General features: G+C 56.4%; 1 protein-coding gene and 1 long non-coding RNA gene across 6 annotated transcripts in view; one reads left to right on the top strand and one right to left on the bottom strand.

The window, feature by feature from the left end:
• The window catches only part of LOC309617359, a 1130-nt gene extending 1000 nt beyond the window's left edge, over window positions 1-130 (bottom strand). Inside the window, exon 1 of the long non-coding RNA XR_014237950.1 lies at window positions 12-130. This is a non-coding gene — a long non-coding RNA (uncharacterized lncRNA). The remainder of the gene's footprint in view (window positions 1-11) is intronic.
• Window positions 46-27278, top strand: SPIRE2 (spire type actin nucleation factor 2). Of its 5 annotated transcripts, XM_082369494.1 has the most exons (15): window positions 49-432; window positions 8127-8167; window positions 12509-12868; window positions 15542-15622; window positions 15709-15873; window positions 16480-16566; window positions 16740-16863; window positions 16957-17126; window positions 17790-17967; window positions 18952-19064; window positions 21266-21400; window positions 21492-21559; window positions 25871-25898; window positions 26507-26622; window positions 26851-27278. In XM_082369494.1, the coding sequence occupies exons 1-15, from the start codon at window positions 162-164 to the stop codon at window positions 27071-27073; spliced, it is 2160 nt and encodes a 719-aa protein (XP_082225620.1). In that variant the 5' UTR covers window positions 49-161; the 3' UTR covers window positions 27074-27278. The 5 variants fall into 5 exon arrangements, with proteins under 5 accessions (XP_082225619.1, XP_082225617.1, XP_082225616.1 ...); XM_082369493.1 differs by having other exon boundaries at window positions 46-432; window positions 16740-16842; window positions 26507-27278; XM_082369491.1 differs by having other exon boundaries at window positions 46-432; window positions 26507-27278.

Raw genomic sequence — 27278 nt, 5'->3', positions numbered from 1 at the left:
CCAGGCCTCACCTGCGGCCGCTCGCGCTGGGCGGGGCCCGACAATGACAAAGCAGCGGCCGGCGGCGCGGGATCCGCCCCCCGCGCTTCGCGGGCGCGTCGGCCCTGGCGCGGCTGTTATGGAAACGGGCTGGGCGCGCAGGCGGCGATGATGGGGCGGCCATGGCCCGGGCCGGCAGCTCCAGCGGCGACGCGGCCGCGGGCGAGCGGGCCGGGGGCGCTGGGCGGCCAGAGCCGTGGGAGCTGTCCCTGGAGGAAGTGCTGAAGGCGTACGAGCAGCCCATCAACGAGGAGCAGGCGTGGGCCGTGTGCTTCCAGTGCTGCCGCGGGCTGCGGGGCGCGCCGGGCGGCCGGCGGCGCATCCGGGACACAGCGGACATCCTCCTGCGCAGGGACGGCTCGGTCAGCGCGCAGCGGGAGCCCGGCGCGGCAGGTGAGGCCGGGGGCGGGGGCGCGGCGGGGCGGCGGGCGGTGTCCGCCCGGGGGGAGGGGCTGAGACCCTCCCTCCCTCTGCTGGACCTGGACCTGGACCCGGCGCCGGCGCCCCCCTTCCGGCGCCTTCCCTCTCTGGACCCGCCGACCTCTCCCATTTCCGCGCCCTCCGTCTGCTGCACTGGGGGCCCCTCCTCCACCTTCTCTCTCTACGAGACTGGAAGGTCCTCCTCCCTCCTCTCCCCTTTCTGGATTGGGAGCCCCCAGCAACTCTCCGCTGGGACGCGGACCTCCGCCCCTTGCCCCTGCTTTTCCTCTCTCCCTCTGCTAGACATGAAAGTCACTCTTTCGACCTGGGACCCTCACCCCCCCTCCCTTTCCTGGATTCCCCCCCACCTGAAACCCATCTCAACATCAGGGCCAGCTGCTGGCTGGAGAGGAGGGGGCTTTGGCTCCTTGCCTGAGGCCCTTCAGCAGGGAGACTGGACTCTGTCCCTCCTTCCGCGGCCCTCCCCACCTGGGCTGCTTCCTTTTCCTCTGGGGGTCTGCAGCCCTCAGACCTTCCCACCCAGTGACTGGTGGTGTGGATCCTTGTTGGAGTGGTAGATGCACAGGCGCTCAGGCACGAAAGGAAACACATGTTTTCCTCGGGCTCGTTTTTCCGCGGGTGTGACGATTTAACAGAGAATGTGTAAAACTTGGGGAACGCCTTGCTTAGTGTTCTGCTCTGAACCATGAACGGGAACCAACAATGAAGCCCTTGAAAGATACTTGAAGTCTACGCAGAATGATGAGTTTAAGTGATTTGTAGCCTCTTTAAGAAAAAAGTTTTCTTCCTGGAAAAGTAGAGTGCTGGGACAGAGCATATGATGATATTACCCCCCAAAGTGATACCCCTGGGGAAGCACACAGGCCAGCTGTGTGTGCTGGAGGGGGTGGGTTTGCAGAAATCCATGGGCAGACTCATGGAGGGCTGGGAAGGACCAGGGCAAAGCTAGCCAGAAGCGACAGCTCCTTTGGTAACAGGGAGGGTTCTGCTGAACCTCTCCCACCCCCTAGGACCGTCACTATTTCTCCACAAGCTTCTTCTCGTCTCTGAACCCTGCTCCCACCTCCATTAACACCTCAGCTGTGTGACACTTGAGAGTTGCTCTATTTTGCACAAAAACACTTATTTGACAGGAGAAAATAATAAGAGCTGGACTCAAACAGTACTGTTCCCATTTTACAGTCGGGTAAGCTGAGGCTCAGGCTTACCCATAGTCACACAAGAAGCGGCAGGATTTGGATTCAGCCCTGATGCCCTCAATGCCTGTGTCCACTGTCTTCAAAGGCTGGGCTGAGAGCACGATACAGGATGGCCTCTCCTCATCGGTGGGGCCCTGGAGTCTGCATATTCACCAAGAGTTTTTCTCTTAAAGCTGTATGTCCTCCTTAAAAGACCTTCCCTGTGCCCCTCCTCATCCTGGAAGACAAGCAGTGTAACCCAGGGGGTGGCTTCTGGCACCGCAGAGCAGTACAGGACTATAACGGGCCTGCCTGGTCTCACCCTCTGACTTTAAAGATGGGGAAGCTGAGGCACAGAGTGGTAAGTGGTTCGCCACCAGTCAGATGCAGAGCTGAGGGGTCCCTGCATCTCTGACTGTGGGGTCAGTACTCTCCACAGTGGACCACAAGGGCCATCCTCGGGTGCAGCGGTCATCTGGTTCTGTCCACCTCTCCAGCCCCGGGGATATGTCAGCCCCTTCTTCCTGGTCCCTGCAGGCCCAGCGGCACTTGTGCTGCCTTCATACTCACAGGTCGACTGGAAATCCAAGGCTGTGCTTCAAAGCTCACGTGTGGCCACTCTCCACTGACCTGTATGGGGACGTCCCAGCCCACGACACAGAGGAGCCCAATTTCATTTTCCCTTAGACATGATCTTTGGTGTCTATCCATAAACACGTCTTGTAAAGGTGGATGAGGTTTGTGACTTGCTGCCTCTTTAAAGATTAAGAAAAATAGATTACCCTGAACTTTCTCTTCTGTCCCTGTTGAGCTTTTGTGAATCAGCTGAAACTTTAGACCAGCTGTCTCCCTAAGGTAGCTAACCCAGCGTTTCTCTGGGACTTGAGTGATTACTGGATTCACTGAAAGATGCGTGTTTATCTCGTGCTGTAATCGCAGTTGAGAAGAAGGTTCTCATCCTCCCTCAGGAAGTTCTGGTAAACGTAGGCATTAAGTCAATGTTTAAAATAACTTTAAAGAAATCAACAAACAGGGACTTCTCTGGCGGTCCAGAGGTTGAGACTCCGAGCTTCCACTGCAGGGGGAGCAGGTTCGACCCCTGGTCAGGGAGCTAAGATCCCACATGCCACGTGGCCAAAAAGAAGAAAAAAGAAAAGAAATCAACAACCAAACTAAACCTGACTTGCAGGGGGCAGGGGATGTGGAGGAGTACTATTACTTTAGCATATGAGTGGGAATACTTCCCACTTGCAGCTAAGCAGGGGACGCTTACTCGAGTAAACTTCCTAGTTGGCAAGTCTGAAGACTTCTTCATAACTGCTCGGAAGCCCCCTTTTTCAAGTGGGAAAATGGAAAAACATGTTAACAGTGAAGTTATTTTTAAGAGGCCATTATTAAAACCTCCCGATGGGCAAGGGTGTTTTGTTTTGTTTTTAACTTGAGGCAAGAAAGTCCACCAGGCATCTCTGCAGTGCGTGTGCTGACCGTCCTCTGAGGCGAAGCCCATTCTTGCAGCGTGGCCAGTGGTCAGTGGTCCTGGGACACTTTCAGTGGCATTTGTCCGCCAGATGCCTCCAGGGCAGGCCCGCCAGGACACTGCCTGCTCCAAAGCAGCGCTCGGCTGTCACCTTGCCTGAGACCTCCCACCCTCCCAGCCGACATTTGCGGGCAAACATAACATACTTTTCTCCAGGCACCAGGCTCTCCCCCATGAAAACCCCCTTGGGCAGGTGGAGGGTGGGTTCGGGGTGTTGATGGGGCTCCTTTCACCTCCGACCTTCTCCATTCTGCTTACGCTAATTTACACACCGCCCTGCTCTTCTGGGTTTTTTTCTTGTCAGTTTTGGTGCTAGAATTTTGCACAGGCCCCTCTCTTCACGCTTGGCTGCTCATGTGACCTGTCCGCCAGGTCACACCTGCCCCTGCACCCCTCCTCCCACTCCGTCCTTTTCTGCCTGTAGTTCTGAGGCCACTGGCCCTTCCAGGCCCTCCCCCCACCAAGCACTGGGCCCTGTCTCCAGGGTCAAGCTTCCCCCTTGCAGCCCACCGCTGCCTAGAGGCAAGGCCTTCCCACTTCACCTCGTTTGCAGCCCTGAGTTCCAAACACAGAGGCCGTTTAGTTTGTCCTGCGTTGGACCTTGGCATCCCTGTGTCATGAGCTTCATGGGGCCCAGTTCTCTATCTACCTCTTTACCTCCAGCCCAGCAGGTGGAGAAATAGCAGTGCTGGGGCCCCCACTCCTCCTGCATAAACTGGGCTGAGAGTGGCACGTGCCCAGGGAGTGGGGAGGACTCATGAGGGAACGTCAGTACGGAGCCCACATCACCCTGGGCCCAGGGACCTGTGCACACAGACAGACACGCGTGCTGCTCTTTCCGCCCCTGCCGCTGCTGTCCTGTGCTGCTGTCACTGTGTGTGTACGTGGGGCCGCCTGTGCTCACTGGAGATGCCCCTCCCCACGTCTCCTGGCCCAGCATGTCCCCCGGAGCTGAAGTTGGACCCCTGGTGTTCCAGGCAACCCTGCGTGTCCCGTGGGCTCCGGGCCTCAAAGTGGACTTGCTGGGCCTCACTGGGAGTTCGCCTCCTGAGTGACCAGGGACTGTCTCTGTAGCTTGCCTGTATCTTTTTTTTTTTTTTTTTTAATTTTTTTTTTAAATTTATTATTTATTTATTATTTTTATTTTCGGCTGTGTTGGGTCTTCGTCTCTGTGCGAGGGCTCTCTCCAGTTGCGGCGAGTGGGGGCCACTCTTCATCGCGGTGCGCGGGCCTCTCACTATCGCGGCCTCTCTTGTTGCGGAGCAGAGGCTCCAGACGCGCAGGCTCAGCAATTGTGGCTCACGGGCCCAGTTGCTCCGCGGCATGTGGGATCCTCCCAGACCAGGGCTCGAACCCGTGTCCCCTGCATTGGCAGGCAGATTCTCAACCACTGCGCCACCAGGGAAGCCCTTGCCTATATCTTTTTAAAAGTTTTTATTTATTTATTTTTGGCTGTGTTGGCTCTTAGTTGCTGCACGCGGGCTTTCTCTAGTTGCGGCGAGCGGGGGCTACTCTTCATTGCGGTGCGTGGGCTTCTCATTGCAGTAGCTCCTCTTGTTGCGGAGCGTGGGCTGTAGGCGCGCGGGCTTCAGTAGTTGTGGCTCGTGGGCTCTAGAGTGCAGGCTCAGTAGTTGTGGTGCACGGGCTTAGCTGCTCCGTGGCATGTGGGATCTTCCCGGACCAGGGCTCAAACCCATGTCCCCTGCATTGGCAGGCGGGTTCTTAACCACTGCGCCACCAGGGAAGTCCCACCTGTGTCTTTTTAAATGGCTCTCCACACAGACGGACGTACAGGTGAGGGCTGAGTGTCCAGCAGTGAGAGGTGAGTAGAGACTGGCTGGAAAGATGAAATCCTGCTTCCGAGGAGAGCATACTTCCCTGAATCTCCTCCTGGCAGCCAGAGTATTTCTGGTTGAAACATTTTCTTTCAACCAGGTCCTTCCCGTATGGCTTTTGTCTCCTGCTCCTTGACCCCCCACCAAAGCTGCCACGCACCCTTGCTGTCATGCAGGGGTCCTCCCGGGCCCTTTGCTCCCGTGAGGGTCACACAGTCGAGACATGGTGCGGGGATGCAGCGGCTCCACCTTGCCATCCTGGGAGACGGGGAGCGAGGGAAGCGCTGCTGTGAGCCCATCGTACAGACGAGAAAACCGAGGTTCAGGAAGCAAAGCAGCGATGCAGTCACCCTCGGGGAGAGGTGGGGACAGGGCTGGCGAGTAGACTCAGCCTTAGCTTGCGCCCACCGCTGCCTGACCTTGGGAAGTTACTTAGGCCTCTGGGTGCCTCAGTTTCATTCTCTGTGCAGTGGGGGTTTGATAGCAACTGCCCCAGAGGCCGTGTGGATGTTTGGGGAGCCTTGGGACATACGTGGCCCAGGAGGCACTGGCTCGTGGGCTGTCCTGATCCCGGTCCCATGTGCCCCTCCCCAGGCACAGCTGGGGAAGCAGCTCCCGCAGGTTCACGTGATGGGCCCAGAGCAGGACTGCAGGAGGCAGGGGCCTGGGCGCTGCTCCACTGCACAGCTCTTGATGGGAAACATCCTCCGCTGCAGAGGACACCAAGCACCCCCTTCAGAAAATGGGGGCGAGGGCTGAAGGCACTGCCTGGGGCAGGTGGGCGTGCGTGCGTGCGTGCGTGCGCGGGAAGAGTGTGACTGTGTGAGCTGCTGTGCTTGTAGCTGGCACTGAGATTTAGTCTCACCTCTGAGCAAGGATTACCTCACAGGAAGGCAGTCCCTCGACAAGCTGTGTTCCCTGTTGGGACACCTGTGAGATGCCTGTGCCTGGGGTCACATGACAAATGACCCCACGGTAAGCTCAGCCCACCCGGCCCTTTGCCAGTTCTGCCCCGTGCTTCTAGAAGAGGCTTCAGGTCTTTGGGGTCCCTGGGGGACCCGTGTGGCCTGGAGACTTGGCTCATGGGGGATGCAGCCCAACCTCTCTGCCACTGTAGGGCCCCCTCCTGCTACCCAGGTCTTCAGGCAGAAGAGGTCCTCGGTCCCCGGGACGGCATCAACGGTTCAGTGCCAGGGCCACGCTGTGGGGGCCGAGGTATCTGTGTGGCTCCCACAAAGGGAGCACCGGGCACTGGTTGCTCTGGTCCCAGGACGTGGCCGTCTAAGCAGACACGCCAGTGAGTGTCAGGTGCTAGGGTTTCGCTGTGATCCTGTTAGACTCCTGGGAGGGAGTGTGGCCTCCGGGTACGGCCCAGTCAAGGAGGAGGTGGCCTGGAGTTGGCACCCCGGTAGCTGGGCAGATGAGCCTGAGCTGAGCCCAGGGCGCCCACCACTGTGTCAGCCCCGCCTGCAAGCCCCAGCTCCACCATTTGTTAGCTGTGTGGTCTCGGTCAATCTCTGTATCTCTCTGAGCTTCAGTTTCCTCCTCTGTAAAGAGGGAGCCGTGGCGCCAGCCTCCACAAGGAGTCTGTGGACTGAAGCCACGGTAAGTCACTTGTTAGCTCTGCAGCAAAGCGCTGGGCACGGAACCACCGCGGGGCCCCCGAGTCCGTGCGACTTAAAATACAACTGGGTTGGTGAACACTCACCTACCAGACCGTGCTGGGTTGTGATGGGCGCTGAGGGCTGGCTGCCCCCTGCCCCCTTGAAATCAGGGAAACTCGGGGCCCTGGCACCTCCGGGAAGCACCTTTATCAAGTGTGATCCCTTGCACCTTCCATGGCCCCCATTCACAGCTACAGGCTTTTACTGACCATCCAACACCTGTATATGCCCAGCTGCTCACTGGGAGTTAATGCTCACTGTTGCATTAACTCCACTGATGCTGGGGGTGCAGCGTCTTCCATTATTTAATGGATCAGCCCGACACAAACGCGCTTTATCTTTGGCAGTCTTCCGGTCTCTTGATGGCATTTTGAAAATATTTGCAGAGTTAGCAGGTTCACTTAGCAGAGAATTGCACGGTTTGTGTTTTTTATCCACCTCAATTTAAGGCAGCTAAACTTCATACCCTAACACAGTTCTGCGTGCCTTATTCAAGGCAGGTGGTGGAAGGAGGTGGGTTTTCTGTGTCTCGTCCAGCCTGGCCCCTTGGGAGGCCTGGGGGTGGCTCAGGGAGTGACTGGAGCATAGATTCTGGGATCCCCCAGCCTGGCCACACCCGGCACCACCACTTACTAGCTGTGACACCTTGGGGCCAACGAGCTCACTCCCTTGGGCATCCGTTTCCTCATCTGTGAAATGGGTACAAGAACCATCTGCCTCCTGGGCTGTACACCGGTTACCCAACTGAGTACTTGTAAACATGCCAACTCAGTGCCATGTTTAATGATAAACATAATAAAATACCTAGAGCCCAGTTCAGCACCTGGGTTTCGTCCCGGAGACTCTGAATCTCTGGCAGAGACAGTCTGGGGAGAAATCCCCAAATCCAGAGGTGGTGGCCAGATGCCAGCTGACCCAGCGCAGCTGTTGGGAACTCTGGAGCAAGGCCTGCCCTTTCCACTGCGTCTGGGTTTCTCATCTAGCTCTGATTTGGGGGTGTGCGGCTTCCGACCGTGAGGGCTTTCCCTGGGCCTGGCTGACCCGAGCTGGCCCCTGGCTACTTCCTCTCTCCCCTTTCACTTGTGCCCCCAGCCTTGCTTCCCAAGGGGGCGGGATGGACCCCGTGGCCCTGTTGGCTGCTCCTCTCTGAGTGGTCGCTGTACGGGGCGAGCAGGGGCTGTCTTTGCCAGCCGACCCTCCGCCCCTGGGGCAGGGCTGCACGGCTCGCCTGGTGTCCAGCCCGGAGCTGGGCCTTGTCGGTGTCCGTCCAGTGGCTGATGGCTCAGCTTTCTGGTTTCCGATGGAGACCTTGGGCGATGCGCTGTGTGCTCCGGTGGGGGGGGGGGGGCAGTGGGGGGCGGGGGCCGGCCCCGTGTGTCGGGTCCCGGGGCCGCTGAAGCCGGTCCTGACTGCCTCTTCTCTCCCCTTGCAGAGTCCACAGCGATGGTGTCACCGGCCAGCTCGGAAGCCCAGGTACTTTACAAACAAACTTTACACGTTAAAGTTAGGTGTCTTGTATATCGCACATAAAGTTATACAGTTGTTCCCGTGAGGCAGGACGCAGATAAATGCTCAGTGGCTTAGTGGAAAGGCTTGATGGGGAGATTGAGCCCAGAGGGCAGGCGGTGATGGGGGAGCCCGCCAGGGTGGTGTGGACTCGGTGGGCCTGAAGTTCAGGGGAAGTGATGTACCCACCTCCCTCTCCCCTGCGACCCCCGGGCTCCTGGAGGGGCCTCCCACTGACCCGAGGGAGGAGAGGGCAAAGGTGATGTGGTCTCCGGGGCTCCCTGGTCACAGAGTGTTGGACAGGAATTGGGTCTGGGGGACAAACAGGAAAAGCAGCCCACAACCAATGTCCTGGAGCGTCCACCCAACCCAGAACGCAAACCTCACCGGCAGGACCTCTTCCTGTGTCTCCCGTCCCATCTGCCCGCCCCCAGGTAATTGAATTTGATGTTTATCATTCTCCTGCCTTACAAAAAAACAGTTTTGTGCAAATACATATTTATATATTAAACACAGTGTTAGAGCAAGGGTGTGGGCACAGGCCAAAAGAGGCTGTATGGTTTGCTGTGTAGAGTTTAGAAACAGTAATAAAACCATCCCCAAGTCTTCTGACTTTTTCTCATCGCCACGTGCTGGCAATTCTTAATAACGTCAGTGATTAGCTATCCCCTCTGGCTGGGGTGGATACCCTGCTGTTTACACAACGTGGATTTCCCATAGGATTGCTGTGAACTCTGTGCTATACCGCTTTCTGGAATTTGAGGGGGAAAAACGCAGCCACGTGTTTTCAAGAACCGATTTCACTGCTCAGCCCGGCTCCCACTGCCGGGGCTGCCCTGCTGCCCGCAGGCCCCGACTAGACTCGTGCTCACGACCTCCCGCTCCAAAGGAGGCCTCTTGTTAGCAGTTTTGAAAATATTTACAAGGAACTTTGTATGTAGGGGTCCAGTCTGCACTGTTCTGCCTGGAGCCTCATAAATCAACCCGAGAGCCCCGCCCGAGGAAGTGGGGCAGGGCAGTCTCCTGTGCTGTTTGCGTAGGTTCTCACACTGGCCCTTCAGTTACTCGGGCCGGTCCCTGGGGCTGGCCCACTGGGCCTGCGGGTGCCTGGTTCCCACGCTGCCCGGGCAGGCGGGGCCCAGGGTTCTGAGACTCTTGGCCGGCTGCCCAGATTTTTCCTTTTGGGGAAGCCGGTGGTCTTTGCCTTTGGGAAGCTTTTAAGGAGCAGCTATCAGATAAGAGGCTGCAGTGGAGTTAACCCTTTCACTGATGTGATGCCCGCACGGGCCTGCGCCCAGGAGGACGGGGGGAGGCTGGGCGGGCGGCAGGCTGGGCTGCGCTGGAGCAGGGGAGCTTTGCTGCCTGCCCCACCCCATGGGGCACAGTGGCCTCCTTCGGAGAGACTGGGTCAGGGCCACCCCTGTGCGTGGCAGGGGCTGTGAGGCCCCCCCGGGGGGCCGGCAGTGGAGTTCACTCCCCCCACCGTCTCCTTCCTGGCCCCCACCTCTGGGGCACGACAGGACCGCTGGAAATTTGTGTGGAGTGCGGCCCTCGCCCACCCACCCGTCCTGCGGAGCATCCAGGCGCTTTCTGGAGATCCCACTGCCACAGGGACTCCACCCGCCATGGCCTGGCCCTTCGGTCACCTGTGGGACGTGACCGGCCTTCGGGCCTCTGACTCATGGTTCTAGGGTGCGACTTGGAGCCAGGTCTGACCCTTGCCTCCTGAGGCAGAGATAAGACACCTCCAGGCTGGGAGCGTTGTTGACTTTTGCTGGAACTTTTCTCCCACTGGGGCCTTGCTCCTCCCACGCGTCCGGTGTCCCGAGCCAGGCTGACGCCCCTACGCCCCCTCCAGGCTCAGGGTGTCTTCTGAGGCGTTTCTGCAGGACAGGGAAGGTCTGTTCTTGTGCCCTGTCCCCTGCACAGCACTGACACTCGCACCTGTCCTTCAGCTCTGCTCCAGCCCACTCCCTTGGGGCCCAGGGGGGTGGGATCACAGGAAAGGAGAGGAGAGGCCAGAAGGGCCCGGGAGGCCAGGTGGCCTGGTGCCTGGTGAGGGTGCAGCTCTGTCCGTGGCACGAGGTCAGGGCAGAGGCTGCAGGCCAACCCGACCCCCAGGCCAGCGCGGCCATTCTGTGCCATTCTGTGTCTCTGCCCCACCTGTGAAACGAGAGGTTACCTCAAGGCTTGTGGCAAGGTTAAGTGGCAAAGAGCTGTTGTCATTTTGGTGTGTGTGTATCTTTTGCATCGTTGTCCTCAAGGGAAACCACAAAAGCAGTTTCAAACACAAAAACAAAGCGCCGTGCACACTGGATGCAGCTTCCTTATTTTTTTATTTTTATTTTTTTTTAAGGATTTATTTATTTATTTTTGGCTGCATTGGGTCTTCGTTGCTGTGCGCGGGATTTCTCTGGTTGCTGTGAGTGGGGGCTACTCTTCATTGCAGTGCACGTGCTTCTCATTGCGGTGGCTTCTCTTGTTGTGGAGCACGGGCTCTAGGCGCACGGACTTCAGTAGTTGTGGCACACGGGCTCAGTAGTTGTGGCTCGCGGGCTTAGTTGCTCCGTGGCATGTGGGATCTTCCTGGACCAGGGCTCGAACCCCTGTCCCCTGCGTTGGCAGGCGGATTCTTAACCACTGCGCCACCAGGGAAGTCCAGCTTCCTTATTCTTATTTCTTATGCTCAGCTGCGCCACTGGCTGGCATGGAACTGCTTTCCCCTCGGTGCCTCCCTGTCAAGCAGACCCGCGTCCCAGGGCCACTGTGTGAGCAGGGACTGTCGGGTGCACACGGCACTGGGACAGATGACCATCTTCCACAGAACCTGGATTCCTAGATGTTAATGGTAGTCTGTGCAAACAGGGTTCCTCGCCAAGTAAAATTGAAAGCAGAGTGAAGAGGTCTCTCTACCGCAGGACTCAGATTCCTAATGTGCTAATCCACTTTTAAAAAAACTTATTATGGGACTTCCCTGGTGGCACAGTGGTTAAGAATCTGCCTGCCAATGCAGGGGACACAGGTTCGTGCCCTGGTCTGGGAAGATCCCACAGGCTGCAGAGCAGCTAAGCTCGTGCGCCACAACTACTGAGCCTCTGCTCTAGAACCCGCGAGTCACAACTACTGAGCCCACGTGCCACAACTACTGAAGCCCGCGTGCCTAGAGCCCATGCTCCGCAACAAGAGACGCCGTCGCAGTGGGAAGCCCGCACGCCGCGACTGAGAGTAGCCCCCGCTCGCCACAACTAGAGAAAGCCCGCACGCAGCAACAAAGACCCAATGCAGCCAAAAATAAATAAATTAATTAATAAATTTAAAAAAAACATTATGGAGAAAGAATTTCAAGCATATACAAAGCCAGCAGAATAGCATGGTGGGCCCCACAGCTAAGGACACACCTGTTCCCTGCGGGCCCCGCCCCTTCCCTCCGCACCTGCCCCCTGGTGACCCCACCCTGCTCCCCGTACTCAGGTACAATTATTTTTTAGGTTTTTCTTTTTCAGCTTAAATTTACATACATTGAAATTTACATGCAGCTTAAAATACTTAAGGGAGGGGATCTCGCTTTTTGTGAGTTCCAGTGTCAAGCTTTATCGAATAAGCTAGTGTTTCTCCTCTGATTTAAAATATGCTGTTACAGCATATGAAAAGCTAACGTTTCATTAGGTTGCCTCTCTGTCTTTTTTTAACAAAGTTGTTGGGGTAAGCTTTCATTTGGTGAGTTCTGACCAATGTGTACACCACGTACGCAACGCTGCACTCAAGAATACAGACCTTTTCCAGCGTCCCGCAAGTTCCTGTGCTCCTCCAACCTCCACCCCCCATGCCGGCTGGGGGCCACGGGCCGGCCCTTGGTGACTGTAGATTCGATTTGTCTTGCTTAGAGCTCCGTGTATGCGGAGCCCAGCAGCCTGGAGTTCTGGCCTGGGCTGTGCACGGGGGTCAGGGCTCCACACGGCTGCCCAGCTCACGACTTGTGAGGAGACACGTTTTTCCTCTCTCTTGGTTCAGTTCCCCAGAGAGGAGCTGCAGCCCCGCGGTAAAAGCGTGTTGGATTACAAGAACTTGCCACACAGTCTTCCACAGTGGCTGTGCTGCTTGGGGAGCACGCTGTTCCCCGTCTGGGTGACCCTGGGCGCATCCCCAGGGAGGACAGCTGCTGTTCCATTTCACCATTAGAAGCCGCGCGGTGGTGACCTCCTCCTGCGGCGGCTGGGACTCAGGCCCGCCGCCGGCCCCCTCCCGGCACCCCTCCCGTGCGTGTGTGCCCTCCCTGGCTGTCTGTGACCGCGGGCCCCTGTCCCGCAGGTGGTTCAGTCGCTGGGCTTCGCCATCTACCGCGCGCTGGACTGGGGCCTGGCAGAGCACGAGGAGCGCGAGCTCAGCCCGCAGCTGGAGCGGCTCATCGACCTCATGGCCAACAGCGACTGCGACGACGATGGCGGTGGCGGGGCAGCCGACGAGGGCTACGGGGCCCCCGAGGAGGAGGAGGAGGCCGAGGGCGGCCCCCGCGCCGTGCGCACCTTCACGCAGGCCATGCGCCTGTGCGCCGCGCGCCTGACCGAGCCCCGGGGCGCTCAGACCCACTACCAGGCCGTGTGCCGCGCACTCTTCGTGGAGACGCTGGAGCTGCGCGCCTTCCTCGCCAGGGTCCGGGAGGCCAAGGAGGTGAGTGGAGACTCGGGGAGGGGGGGGAACCAGGCCGTAGGGACCAAGGACGTGGGGGCGTCTGGGAGGGGCTGAGGGTGCGGCAGGCGGAGCACGTGGGGGCGGGTGGAGCAAGGGGTGGGGCCGTGAAGGCGCCTCCACCCGCAGAGGCGGGGCCAGGTGGGCGGGGCCAGGCTGCCAGTCCCCGGTCCCTGCCTCCTTCCCTGTGTCCCTCTGTCGGTCCACAGGGCGTGGAAATCCTCTGCTCGCAGCTCACTCTGTGTGGGGCTGCCCTGAACGCTTTGCAGGTTTTAGCTTAACCCGCACACCTCCTGCTTACCCGGTTTTGCACAGGAGGGAACTGAGGCTCAGAAACTTACCTAAGTGGCACCTTTACCCTGTGACCTCACTCCTGTTGCCTCTAAGTTAGTTATTAACTTCCCTGATCCCCATGTTTACATCTGCAAAAGGGGCTGTGAGTCCTGCCTCCGGCTCACCTGCCCAGGTGATGGTTCCTTCTGAAAATAGGGTGCAGAGGGCGGCCCAGGACCCATGCAGAGGTGCCAGCATGCTGGAGCTTTGGGGAGGTGGGCAGTTCAGTGAGAGGACACTCGCCCAGGTGTTTGCCCTGCTGGTGACAGTCTGCTGTTCCCCTCCACCTCCCTCCGTGGTTATCACCCTTTTCCCAGATGAGCAGTTGGAAAGCCTCTGAGGGGCTGTGTCCTTGCCCCACGCCACAGCTAGTACAGAGCAGAGGGGGCCTGACCCGGCTCCCAGCTGGCCTTCTCCCGGGGCTGCTCTGCTTCTTCGTGGTCTCAAAGTCACAGGAGGTGACAGTCTCCGCCCCAGCTCTCCCAGCCTCTCCCTTGGCGGGAACTGAGGTGTTTCCTTGAAACGGGGGTCACAGCCCACAGGGACCCCTGCCTTCCACCAGCATTTCACAGATGAGAAGAAACAGAGATTTTGGAGAGGTCAGGAGGTATTTTTGGAATTAACTGATGCTGGTCCCTGATTCCACCCTGGCCCTTTGTGGGCATGTGTCTCTCGTTTCCTCTGACCAGGAAGCGTTCCTGCACAGCTTCCCTGGCCCTGAGCTTGAGCAGGCTCTCAGGGTTGTTTTGATCGATGGGCCTGGGACCCAGCGCAGGACAATTCAGATGCTGCTTGAGCCACTTGGCCCTCATCTGCAGCCCAATCCTAGCCCAAGGGGGGGTGGTCCCTCTGCACAGCCTGTGCCTCCGAAGCCCCATCCCCCTTCTTCCCTCCCCACGCTTCCCCGGCATCTCAGAGATGCCCGCAGTGCTCTCATTGTGGATGGCCCTAATGCTTTTCTGTCACCTGTCCTGTTGCTGAGGTCAATTCCTTACCCAGGCAATAAAAGCTCTTTGTTTTAGGAGCAAACAGCTCTAGACTTCAAGCAGTTGACCCAAGAGAAGTCCGGGAAATTGGAGGAGGTGGTGAGAGGGAGGCTGTTGGTGGGGCGCAGCTGGGCTGGCGTTTGGGGCAGAAACAGCCGACTCAGGGGGCAGGTAGAGATACTCCAGGCAGGACAGGAGACCCACCTTCATGCCCTTTGCGGAGACCGCCAGGTCACACGCAGGTCTATTTTTAGAATCACACACCTTGTGCTTCTCAGAGACTTGGCAGAGTTTTCTAGAGCGTCCCAAAGTGGTTTGGCAAGTGGCTTGGGGTGAAAGCCAGGGTAACCAGTTCTGTCTGATTTGGGGGATGGGGTGGGCGAGGCTGTGCGCCAAAGGCAGCTGCTTCTCCAGGGTGGAAATTGGTGAGAGCAGAGCCCCAGCTGCTGCCAAGATCCAGGGCAACGAACCTAGCAGCTTCTTCCCACATTCTCAGCGTAGGACAGCTACCTAACAATCCCCAGCATCCTGCTTGGGCCCTCACCATGAGGGCAGCATTCTTCCCAGTTCGTGAAATACGTCCCTGTGACTGTTTGCCTGGACCTGCTGAGTAACTCACCCTCTCGGCCGTCCACCCACCCACCCAACTACCCATTTATTGATTCATTTATTCCTTCAACCGATGTTTAAGGCCTAGCATGTGTCACACAGTGCTAGGAGCCAGAAACACTAAGATAAGAAAATAAAAGCGAAAACAGAAAACGTGGTTCTGGCCTCACGGAGCCAACCATTCAGACAACAATCAAAGCAGCAGATAAACGTACAACTGCAGGTGGGATCGTGTGCAGAGAAGCGCCGAGGGTGTCCCATGAGGGTGGGTGTGCGTGGGGCCCAGGGGCCCTGTGAGCTGAGGTCTGAAGCCCTTCCCGGATGAGGGCGTGGCCTCCACGCCTGCGTCTGCTGTCTGTGGAAGACGCGGTGCCTGGGGGTGGGCGGGTGGGGTGTGGGTCAGTGAGGGAAGGGGGCAGATTCTACTGCAGCCAGGAGGTACTGTGTGGTGCCGTGTGGAGGCTGTGCTTTCTCCTCTGCCCTTGCCTGGGAGATGCGGCCACAGGTAGCCAGTGGGACACAAGTGTTCCCGTGTGGCTCCAAGGCTGATGGCTTGGTTCCCCCAGGTAGCTTTCTGAGCCCCAAAGCCTTGTCCAAAATGCCCACTTGTCCCTTTTTTAGCTGGTGGGCTAGTAGCCCATGTGGTACACGAGCGTCCCCAGGGGGACAGACCAGCAGGGCCCACATCCCCACGGCTGCTGTTCTCCCATTTCTCCTGGACTTACAGATGCTGCAGAAGCTTCGGGAGGACGAGCCGCAGTCAGAGAAGCCCCTGATGGAGCTCAACAGCCTGGGACGCACGGACTGGGTAAGCCGTGGCCCCCGCTGGCCCGGGGCACAGCCCGGGAGCCCTGCCCGGGGCTAAGGGCCATTTTCATCTTCTCGGGGGCCCAGGCCCGACTCTGGGTCCAGCTCATGCGGGAGCTCCGCCGCGGGGTGAAGCTGAAGAAGGTGCAGGAGCAGGAGTTCAACTCCCTGCCCACAGAGTTCCAGCTCACCCCCTTCGAGATGCTGATGCAGGACATCCGCGCCAGGAACTACAAGCTGCGCAAGGTCATGGTGAGCCTCTCAAGGTCATGGTGGGCCACTCGAGGTCATAGTGGGCCCCTCAAGGTCATGGTGGGCCACTCAAGGTCATAGTGGGCCCCTCAAGGTCATGGTGGGCCTCTCTAGGTCATGGTAAGCCATGTTGAAGGGGGTCCACGTTCAGCCCCCTCTGCTCGCTGGAGCCCCTGCTTGGTGTGCTGGCCACTGAACTGGGGCAGACATGGCCCGGAGTCACATGGCTCACGGTCCTTTCAGGGACACAGTGTGACAAGGGCAGGGAGAAGGGGACCAGGGGCAGGAGCTGAGGCTGCAGGATCGTCCCATTTAACGCTCACATAGCCCTCGCTGTGTGCCAGCATCGCTGAGAATCTTAAACGTGCGAGTTAATTTCATTGTTATGACAACCCTATGAGGTGGTGCCACTGACCCCCATTTCCACATGAAGAATCTGAGATGCAGGGAAAGCTCGTGGTCAGGCCTTGAAGGCCACGGCCACACAGCCGCTGAGAGGGAGGCTGGAGTGAGGCCCAGGCGCTGCCCGTGGCTGCATGAGCCCCTCTCAAGGCCACAGCCCTGGCAGATGGGCCCTTAGCCCTGCTGCCCTCACCCCACACACAGGTCAACGGGGACATCCCTCCCAGGGTGAAGAAGGATGCCCATGAACTTATCCTGGACTTCATCCGCTCCCGGCCTCCGCTGAAGCAGGTACCGGCTCCCTTGGGGCGTTTGGAAGGTTGGTTCTGGGGCGCTCACTGCCCCAGGAGCACACAGGGCCTCCACGTCCGCCCCTGTGATGCCGCGGGCTCCGGATTCCTCATGCAGGGTTCCTCCCCAGCTTGGGAGTCGGCCCCCACCTGGCGCTGCCACACCCCTTGCAGGTCTCAGAGAGAAGGCTTCGCCCCTTACCCCAGAAACAGAGAACGCTGCACGAGAAGATCCTGGAGGAGATCAAGCAGGAACGCAGGCTGCGCCCCGTGGAGGGCAGGCACTGGGACGGGCGGGGTGAGCACGGGACACCCCCTCCCCTGCCCCTTGCCTCCCCTCCACCCCCCAACCCGTCCTGTCCTGTCCTGCCTCACCTGCTGCCTGCCCCAGGGTTCGGCTCTCTGCCCTGCATCCTCAACGCCTGCTCTGGGGACGTCAAGTCCAGCTCCTGCATCAACCTGTCCGTCACGGATGCCGGCAGTAGTGCCCAGCGCCCGCGGCCCCGAGTCCTGCTCAAGGCGCCCACGCTGGCTGAGATGGAGGAGATGAACATATCCGAGGTCAGAGCCCACGGGTTCCTGAAGAGAGACTGAGGAGGGGGGGGGGAGGGGGAGGAGGGGGGAGGGGGAGGAGGGAGGGGAGGGAGGGGAGGGAGGGGAGGTGGGGGGGAGGGGGAGGAGGGAGGGGGCAAGGACACAGCCAGTGTCCGGCGTCCAGCTCTGTGGGGCGTGCCCTGCTGTGAAGCTGGTGTCCTGCTGTGGGGCTGGGTCTGCCCTGCGGGCAAGCATGGCCGGGCTCAGGGACCCTTTCCCATCTTGGTGGCTCAGAAGGGTCACTGGGACGGTGGCCTTGAGCCACTGTGGCCTCTGCACAAAAAGGTCTAAAGCAGAGCGCTCCGTCCTCCTGGGGCTGGGAAGCTGGGCAGCCCCCCTCGGAGGTGAAAAGCCAGCATGTCCCAGTGGGCCTCTGCATCCTGGCTGCTGCCTTCTGAGCCCAGAGACCAGGATGGTGGCCATGTCCACGGGCCCCACCTGCCCCAGACCTGCCCTCCCAGGGCTTTCCAGGGGCCGCAGACCAGGGTCTGGTTTTCGAGGCACCCGCCTCCCCCCTGGCCTGGGCAGTGTGTAGCGGAGGCCCCTGTGCCCGACACCTCAGCCCAAGGGCAGGCAGGAGGCGCTGGCGGGCAGAGAGGTCAGGGCGGTGCCGGGCTGGTGTATTCGCAGGAGGAAGAGTCGCCGTGTGCGGAGGTGACACTGAGGCGAGACCGCTCTTTCTCGGAGCACGACCTGGCCCAGCTCCGGAGCGAGGTGACCTCTGGCCTGCAGCCCCCTGGAGACCTGGAGCCGGCTCGGCCGCGTGCGGGCAGCGTGCAGTCCTGGACGCCCAGCGCCCAGGAGCCGGGTGGGTGCTGCCCTCCCTTCCCTGGACACCCTCCTGCGGCGCCCTTTGCCCCTGCCCGGTCCCAGCGGCTTCGGAGGGTACAGGGAGCTCGCACCTGCAGGGAGGGTATTGATCACCCAGGCAGCCATCCCCCACCTTCTAGAACGTTATGAAATTAGCAATCCATGTTCATTGTGAAGCTTTAAAAAAAAGTTCCCACGATTCTATTACCTGGGGATAATTGCTGTTGACATATTGGTGTATAGAAAGAAAGCTGGATGGATGGACGATTGATAGATCCGCCTAGTCTTTCTGTCAATGGAGACGTGCCCACAGAGTAGCACACACCACTCTGGAGCCTGACCGGTGCCCTGGGCTTTGTCACGAGCCCCGCCCTTTCCCTGTCGGTCAGCGCGCAGGACGGTACGGTTCTGCTGGCCACGCAGGGTTAGTTGGTCCCCTCCGTGGTGGAGACTGGGCCCCACCAAGTGCCCCGGGTCACAGGGTTGCCACCCCGCCCAGTGCCTCCCACCAGACGTGGCCAGGCCCCCTTCTCTCCCCTCAAGGTCACCTTGAGCCCCCGTGTTGCTTTCTGGCCCCTCTCGGGATGGTCTCATTTAGTGGCTATGACTCCTGGTGTGAAGAGGTCCAGGCCAGGGATTCCGTACCTCACTGTCCCCCCGTGGTGGAGGTGGACCCCCTCTTGCCCCTCTTCCCCCTCCGACCCTCTCTGCCCCTCTGGGTCTCCAGGCAAAGTGTGGTGAGGGGGGCTGACCAAGGCTGCCACGGCCCCATCGTGGGGCTCAGATATGGGCCCCTCTGGCTTGCCGCACTGCACAGGCCCTCGCTGTGGGTGACGTGTCCTCTACTAGACTCCTCATCCCCAGGAAACCACCCCACCATCATCTCCTGCTGCCTGGAGGGCCATCTCCCGCTCCCTGGGCACAGCTGTCCGACGCCAGAACTCCTGCAGGTTGTCCTGACAGCCCCCGGCTCTTCTACCAGGTTCTGTCAGCGTCCAGTCCCGGCCTGACCCCAGCTCCCCGCCACACAGTGACCTGGGCTCAGTCGACAGGCCTGGGGCCTCCAAGGCCCCAGACGCCAATCACCGGTGGCTGGTGAGTGAGGGAGGCGCTGTCGGCCAGGGTGGCTGTGATGGGGTGGTGCGCCTGCTGGGCTCCGGGGTGGGGAGGGCTCCCCTCAGTGGCGAGTGGGGTCCCCGCTCCAGCCACCCCATCTGGGCAGGTTGGTCTTTGCTGCCACCCCCTGGACCTTCTGGGCACCGCAGCCCCCCGGGCCGGAGAAGGGCCTTGCTAAGGGGACAGCCCAGTTCCATCTCTGGGGGGTCAGGACAGGCGAGAAGCCCAGCGCCCTGTGCCTGGAAGGCAGCGTGGTGACACCAGAGAGCACTTTCTCGGGTCTCGACTCTGTGCTGTTCCCTCGCTGCGCCTCAGTTTCATTGGTTGTGAATTTTGTCTGACTTTTCATTGTGAAGAGCTAACAGTTGCTGCTGTTTTGAGGTCCCCACTTGGACCTGAACCTTGGTGCATGATTTTATCAAATGGGATGAGAGCAGTGAAGTGCCTGGGGGGGCCACAGGGCACCTTGCTGGTGTGTGGAGGAACGTCCAGGGTGTGGTTGTCATAATCGCTTCCTTGAAGTTTTACCAAGAGCCTCAAGTGAGAACAGATGTTCAAAGGCTTTGGAAAGTTAAGGTCGTGTTACTGTTAATACTCCCCAACTGAAGGGCACGCTTTCCCCTCTGAGTCCTGTATTAGGTGTCTTTTGCCGTGTAAAAAAATCACCCCCAAACTTAGCAGCTACAACAACACATTTATTATCTCACAGTTTCTGTGGGTCCCGAACCCGGAAGTGGCTCGGCCCGGCGGCCCTGGCTCGGACTCGAGCGAGGCTGCAGCTGCAGTGTCGGCAGGGCTCCCGCCTCACCTGAAGGCTCCACCCGCCTCCAAGGAGGCTCCTCCCCCGGCTGTGGGCAGGAGGCCTCAGCTCCTCCCGTGTGGCCTCTCCCCGGGGCTGCCTGAGTGCCCTCGCAGCATGGCTCCCCCCGGGGTGAGCGATCCGGGAGGCAGGAGGAAGCCAGTGTCTTTATGACCCAGTCTCGGAGGGGACACACTGTCACTTCCGCCTTATCCGTTCAGTACAAATGAGTCACTGAGTCCTACTCAGGGGGCCACTTCTTGACAGCAGGGATGTCAAGGATTCGGGGGACGTGTTTGAATAGCAAGTCCCGTAAGTGTTTCCCTTCCGAGCGGCTTGGCTCTCAAACCCGAGAACTTGAGTGGCCTTGCCTCTGCCCTGAGTATGTGCTCAGCCCAATCTGCCCAGCACCCAGCTTGAGATCTCTTGGCAACGTGTGCAGTTAGTGTAACATCTGTAAGGTTTAGAGGGGAATTGTTCAAATATAAACAGCACCACCAGGCTACTAGAAACAGAAATCAGAAGCCAGAAGACCTGGACGCTTCTGGTCAGAGAAGAACACGGGGTCCCAGACTCACCTGATGCCACACAGTAGCAGCTGACCAACAAGCCTAAATAGGACAATCCTGAAAGTCTGACCCATAAACACTGTCCAACTCCCACCAGCCTCTGGTGCCTCCCATGCCGCCTCATCTTGGTAGCTAACGTTTCAATTCCGGGCGCCAGGCACTGCGTCCTCTCAGTGGAGCTGAAATGCCCCGCTTTATAGAAGAGGAACTGACGCTTTGAGAGATGGAGTTCTGTGCTAAGAACACAGGACTGTTCCCCTGGGGGCTAGGAAAGGGTGTACTCGCCATGGCGGCCCAAAGGGCCGGGCGGTTATGACGACGTGGATAGGTGCAACCACCTGACTGGCAGACCCGGAGTCGCAGTGGATGGTTGGCGCTGGGAGGGAGGTGGGAGCGGGGGAGGGTTCCAGGAGGGGGGGCAGTGGGCCTGGGGGCTCTGGCTGGCTTTGACTGGCCTGGTGTCGGCTGGTGGGGAGCAAGGCTGGAGGCAGATGCTTCAGGTCCGGGAGCACTGCAAACGAAGGTGGGACGGGCTGAAGGGTTACATGTGCAATGAGGCCATCGACGGGCTGGGGGCTGACCGGTGGGGTGGGCAGGGCCGGTCAGAGAGCCCTTGCCTGTAGCCGTGCACAGAGAAGTCCTAGGGAGCAGTACGGCTCCCTGGCGTGGCCGAGCTGAGGAGCGGGGCGTTTTATGGAGCTGCTGGGCTTGGTGGACCAAGGCCAGGGAGGTGCCAGGGTCCTCAGGGAAGAGGGGAACTTGTGGAGACGCCCTGAGAGCCTGAGACCGGCCCCTCGGGCCTCCTGCCACAGGAGTTCAGCCACCCCGTGGAGAGCCTGGCTCTGACGGTGGAGGAGGTGATGGACGTGCGCCGTGTGCTGGTGAAGGCCGAGATGGAGAAGTTCCTGCAGAATAAGGAGCTCTTCAGCAGTCTGAAGAAGGGGAAGGTGAGGAGCCCGGGGTTGGGGCAGGTGAGGGCAGGACTGGGCCTGGCGAGTTCTGGACAAAACTGGGCTCTAACCAGGCCTTTCCGTACAGATTTGCTGCTGCTGCCGGACCAAGTTCCCACTGTTCTCCTGGCCGCCCACCTGTCTCTTTTGCAAGAGGTGAGTGAGCCTTTTGAATGCACCTTGGCTGTGAATTAACATGGGAAGGAGGGCTAACAAGCCTCTAGGCTTCTGTCCAGTAGAGCTTCCTGCGATTCTGAGGATGATCTATCAGGCACTGTGAGTCGTGCAAGGAAGGGACAGAATTTTTAATTTAATCGTAACAGCTGAGCAGCCCCCACTTTCAGCCAAGATGGGGTAACAGGAAGCAGGACAGGCATCTTCCACATGAAACAGCCAAAAAGAAAAAAAAAAAACTCAAAGACATGAAACACCGGTTCTCAAGACATCACGTATCAAGCAACCAACGGGAAGCAGACAGGGTGAGCTGTATCCTAGGACTGCCTCAACTCTGGACTCAGAGCCTGTTCAGCTCCTGGAGTGGAGGAGCTAAAGCTGAGAACCAGGGGACCCGGGCATCTAGAGTTCTCCCCTTTGGAGAGAGTCCTCCAGGAAGCAGGTCTCAAGAGACCTGCAGAAGGTCCCCCTTGAGTGTTCAGAGTTCTGATCAGCACATACATGCAAGGAAATTACTGAGGGTTTGGAAGGAATCATCTTGAAGCACAGATTGGCAAACTCCAGCCCATGGGCCAAATCTGGCCCACTGCCTATTTTATAAATAAAGTTTTATTGGAACACAGCCACACCCATCTGTTTATTATTCATTTAGCCACACCTAAAATGTTGACTATCTGAGCTTTTACAGAAAAAGTTGACTGACCCTGTCCTAAGGTTTTAAAGGAACAGTACCAGGAATAGTGTCTATTCCCACCAGCCACGGTGGAAGGTTGTGATTCATGGCCGCTGAGTGGAATACACAGGAAGGTCTTGCCTCACTAGCAGGAATAAGTGCCCCTAGACTGAGCACTGCTCCAGAACTAACAAATCGCAAAAGCAAGACCAGAAAGGACCAAACTATTCCCAAGTATCTTAACTGCTTCCCAGAGCAAAGCTCAAGAATAGGAATAAAGAAATATCCAGCACCCAGCAAGATAAAACGCCTGGCATCCAATCAAATATTATCAGGCATGTCAAGAAGCAGGAAAACATGACCCATGATGAGAAAAATCAATCAAATCACCCAGAACTGACACAGATTTTAGGATTAGCAGATAAGGACATTAAAAGGTTTTTTGTTTTTTGTTTTTGTTTTTTTGGCCACACCGCACAGCATGCGGGATCTGAGTTCCCCAACCAGTGATTGAACCCGCGCCCCCTGCAGTGGAAGTGTGGAGTCTTAACCACTGGACCACCAGGGAAGTCCCATGGACATTAAAAGTTTTGAACTGCATTTCATATGCTGCCAAAGTTAAAGACATGGAAAAGGTAAAGAAGAGACAAATCGAACCTCTAGGCATGAAAACTGGAATGTTTGGGATGAAAATTACACTGGATGATTTATAGCAGCTTAGACATTCAGAGGACTGTGCAGAAGAAAAGATTAGTTAACTTGAAGACGTAGGAATAGAAACTATCCAAAACAAAATTATCCAAAACAAAAACACTGAGAGAAAAAAGAATTTAGAAATAAAAAAGGTGTTGGCAAGCTGTGGGATAACGTTAAGAAGCCTAATATAGGTGTAATTAAAGTCCCCAAAGATGTGGGGGCAGAAAAAGTATTTGAAGAAATAACAGCTAAAAAGGTTTTCCGAATTTGATGAAAAATATAAACCTACAAGAAACTCAGTGAACCCCAAGCACAAGAAATATGAATAAAATCACACCAAGACACATAATAATTAAATTGATCAAAACCGGTGATAAAGAGAAATTCCTAAAGTCAGTCAGCAAATAAAGACATGTTATGTACAGAGAAAGAGAAAGATGACTGCAGATTTCTCATCAAAACATTGCAGGCGGGCTTCCCTGGTGGCGCAGTGGTTGAGAATCTGCCTGCCAATGCAGGGGACACGGGTTCGAGCCCTGGTCTGGGAAGATCCCACATGCCACGGAGCAACTGGGCCCGTGAGCCACAATTACTGAGCCTGCGCGTCTGGAGCCTGTGCTCCGCAACAAGAGAGACCGCGATGGTGAGAGGCCCGCGCACCGCGATGAAGAGTGGTCCCCACTTGCCACAACTAGAGAAAGCCCTCACACAGAAACGAAGACCCAACACAGTCATAAATAAATAAATAAATAAATAAATAAATAAAGAACGTGAATTTAAAAAAAAACAAAACAAAACATTGCAGGCAAGATGTCAGTGGAACAACATCTTTAAGGTACTGAAAGAAGGGAAAGAAAACGGTCAGTCTAGAATTCTGTACCCAGCAAGAGGTAAAAGTAAAGACATTTCCAGAAATACAGAAGCCAAAAAAATTCTTCACCAGCAGACCCACACTGGAACAAATGTTAAACGAGTTCTGCCACGTAGATGGAAAATGACACCAGATGGAGATCTGAATGTACACAAAGGAATAAGAGCACTAGGAACAGCAACTCCTAACATATAAGATTATCTTTTTATACCTCTTTAAAAGGTAAACCAATACCCAGCACCCAGCAAGGTAAAATTCAGTGTGCATCATCCAGTCAAAGATTACCAGGCATGCAAAAAAATAATAAAAGTGTATTTTGGGGGTTATCACATATCTGTAACTAAAAAATATAACAATAGCATTAAGACCAGAGGTGGAGGATTGTAAGTATGCTGTTACAAGTTTTTATATGAGATGGTAAAATATTACTTGAAGGAAGACTGTGGTAAATTAAAGACTATCCTATGAGCCCAAAAGTAACCACTGGAATGGCTTGTATGTCAACAAAGAAGATAAAATGGAATCATAAAAAATACTCAATACAGAAAGCATAAACAGGAAAAGGGAACAAAGAACAAATAGGACAAAAAGGAAACAAATCACAAGATGATAGACTTAAACCCAATTATATCAACAATTACATTAAATATAAATGGTGTAAACAATCCAATTAAAAGGCAGAGTTTCCCAGATTGAATAAAGAAAGTGAGACAATCTGCTGTCTACAAGACATGTAATTTATTTTTTATTTTATTTTATTTTTTGGCTATGCTGCATGGCTTGCAGGATCTTAGTTCCCCAACCGGGGATCAAACCCAAGCCCCCTGCAAACCCAAGCATGGAGTCCTAACCACTGGACCGCCATGGAATTCCCAAGACATGTACATTAAATAAAAGACACAAACTGGTTGGAGGGAGATGGGTGGAGAAAGATACACCACACCAACAGTAGTCTAAAGAAAGCTTGAGTCGATATATTAATACAATACAAAGTAGACTATGGAGTAAAGAATATTATCAGAGTTAAAGGAGTTCATTTCATAATGATAAAAGGAGGAAATAATCCTGAACATTTTCCACACCTAGCAAGAGATTCAATATACATGGAACAAAACATTGACAGGCTGCAAGGAAAAATAGCTAAATCCATGGTTACAGTTAGAGATATGAAACCCTAAGGGTATAGGAGATTTGAATGACACTATCACCAACTTGATCTAAGTGACATTTAGAGAAACTAGACCGAACAGTGGGATGTATGTTCTTATCAAGTGCACACGGAACGTTCACCAAAATTGACTATTCTGGGTCAAAAAACAAGTCTCAAAAATGCGGAAGGATTGATATCATACAAAGTATGTTCCCTGACTACAGTAAAATAAAATCAAACTAATAACAGAGGTTCGTTGATGGCGAATTAATTATGGGACATCCATGCAAGAGTGCATGGTCCCTTGTTTTAAAAAATGAATTTGGACAATTTGTACTGATGTGGAGAAGAGCCCTGGTGTATCTTTATAGGATAGTACACGTGATACCCCATTTCATTTATTGTATTTTTATTTTAAATGTATGTTTTTGTTAATTTATGCTTAGATATGGAGAATGGAAACTGCTGATAGTAGGGATCATCTCTAGGATGGGCTTTACAGGAGAGGACTCCTGTCTAAATTAAAATTCTCTCTAGTGTTTGAATTTTTACAGCAAGAAGGCATTTACTTTTGAAATCATGTATGGGAAATAAAAACTGTTAATCACTGCTTAAAGCTGGGCATCTCACTTGAGGGCGTCTGGCTCTGATGGTGCTTGTGGAGAGGGGTCAGGTACCCTCCACTCCAGACCAGATGCTCCCCAGAAAGGGTGAGGAGGGGCAGAAGGATTTGGGGTGTAGAGCTGAGCAAGAAGAAAAGCAAGATTTGGGAGTAAAATGAAAGTAAAGCACTGACGTGGCCAGGGGTCAAGCAGGAGGCAGTGACAGCCTGGCCTCGCCTGTGCTGGGCGGGTGCTGGACCCCTCACAGCTGACACTGCTAACCCTCTTCTTTTCTCTCCAGAGCTGTCTGCAGTTCCTGCAACATAAAGGTGAGGACCACCTGGGGTCAGAGCGAGGGCCCGCATCTCAGGTGTCCTGCGGCCTGACTGGGCCTGTCCGGGGGTGGGCAGAGGCTCTGCTGTCTCCTGTCAGATGATCCCCGCTCACTACTCACCACTTCAGCTTCCTCCAGAGCAATCCACTCCTACACTTCCCAAGACTGCAGTTTTTAAAGACCCTTGTAAATGGTCCCTTTTTTTAAAAATTAAATATTCTGTGTTAGTAGGCCAGTGCCAGGAGACCCGTCTCGTTCTCTAAAAGTCCTCCTTCTGACACCCCAAATTCCTCGAGTGTTTTTGGAAAGCCTCATTTTATAGCAGCTTGGGGTGTCTGCGTACACGCAGGTGTGCACAGAGGTAAAGGATAACATTTGGAAGGATGTCACCCCTTTACACCTCGTCCCAGAAACAATCATCTGTTTGAGGGATTTTTACCACCGCTATTTTCAAGCCCTTACTTTTTATGCTGCCACTTGGCCATAGAGAGACCACCTCATCGATGTTAAGTACTGAAAACATACAGGCCGCAGTGCTCCATGTTGTGTGTTGGCGGCTGTTCGGGGGGACCAAGGTGCCTGGAGTGTCTCTCTGTGTTGCAGATGAAGATGCCATCTAAGAAGTTTGCACACATCCCTGTGTACACGCTGGGCTTCGAGAGTCCTCAGAGGGTGTCAACCGCCAAAGCCCCGCCGGCGCAGAGAAGAGACGCCTTCCAGTGCGTGCCTGCCCTTGGTGACGTCCCTGTGGTGGGCAGGCATCACAGTCACCTGGAAGCTGGGCGGGGGCTTGTGTGCTGGGGTGGGCTGGGGCTGAGAGGTCAGAGCCCAGGACCCAAATTCCGCCCAAGGAAGAGCTGCTGCGGGATGGACTTTGCTCTGCCTGCTGTGGGCGCGGGGGGATGTGGAGACTCGGGAGGACCCCTGACGGCCCCGTCCTGCCCCAGACCCCTGCAGGGGCCCCACTGGCGGAGCGTGGAGGAGGAGTTCCCGCACATCTACACCCACGGCTGCGTCCTGAAGGATGTCTGCAGCGACTGCACCGGCTTTGTGGCGGACGTGGTGCGCTCCAGCCGCAGGAGTGTGGACGCCCTCAACACCACGCCCCGCCGTGCCCGCCACACCCAGTCCCTCTACGTCTCGAACACCTGGACACTCGACCTCAAGTGATGGCTGTGGCCCCCTGGCCGCCCGGTCAGAGGCTTTTCGAGGTGCCCGGGTGACCATGCTTCTGGGGAGGAGCCAGGCTAGTCCTGGACCAGGCGGAGAAGCCCCCGTCCTGGGGCACGGCGGCCCCCGGCCCTCGTGATGTGCATGTACATATATACATATACAGATACGTTTATATAATATATACACACAGCATATATATTTA

Source organism: Balaenoptera borealis (genome assembly GCF_965194805.1).
Source record: "Balaenoptera borealis genome assembly, chromosome: 19".
In the NCBI taxonomy this organism is placed as follows: domain Eukaryota; kingdom Metazoa; phylum Chordata; class Mammalia; order Artiodactyla; family Balaenopteridae; genus Balaenoptera; species Balaenoptera borealis.
Note: the sequence above shows the minus strand (reverse complement) of the source record. Positions and strands in the feature narration are given on the sequence as shown.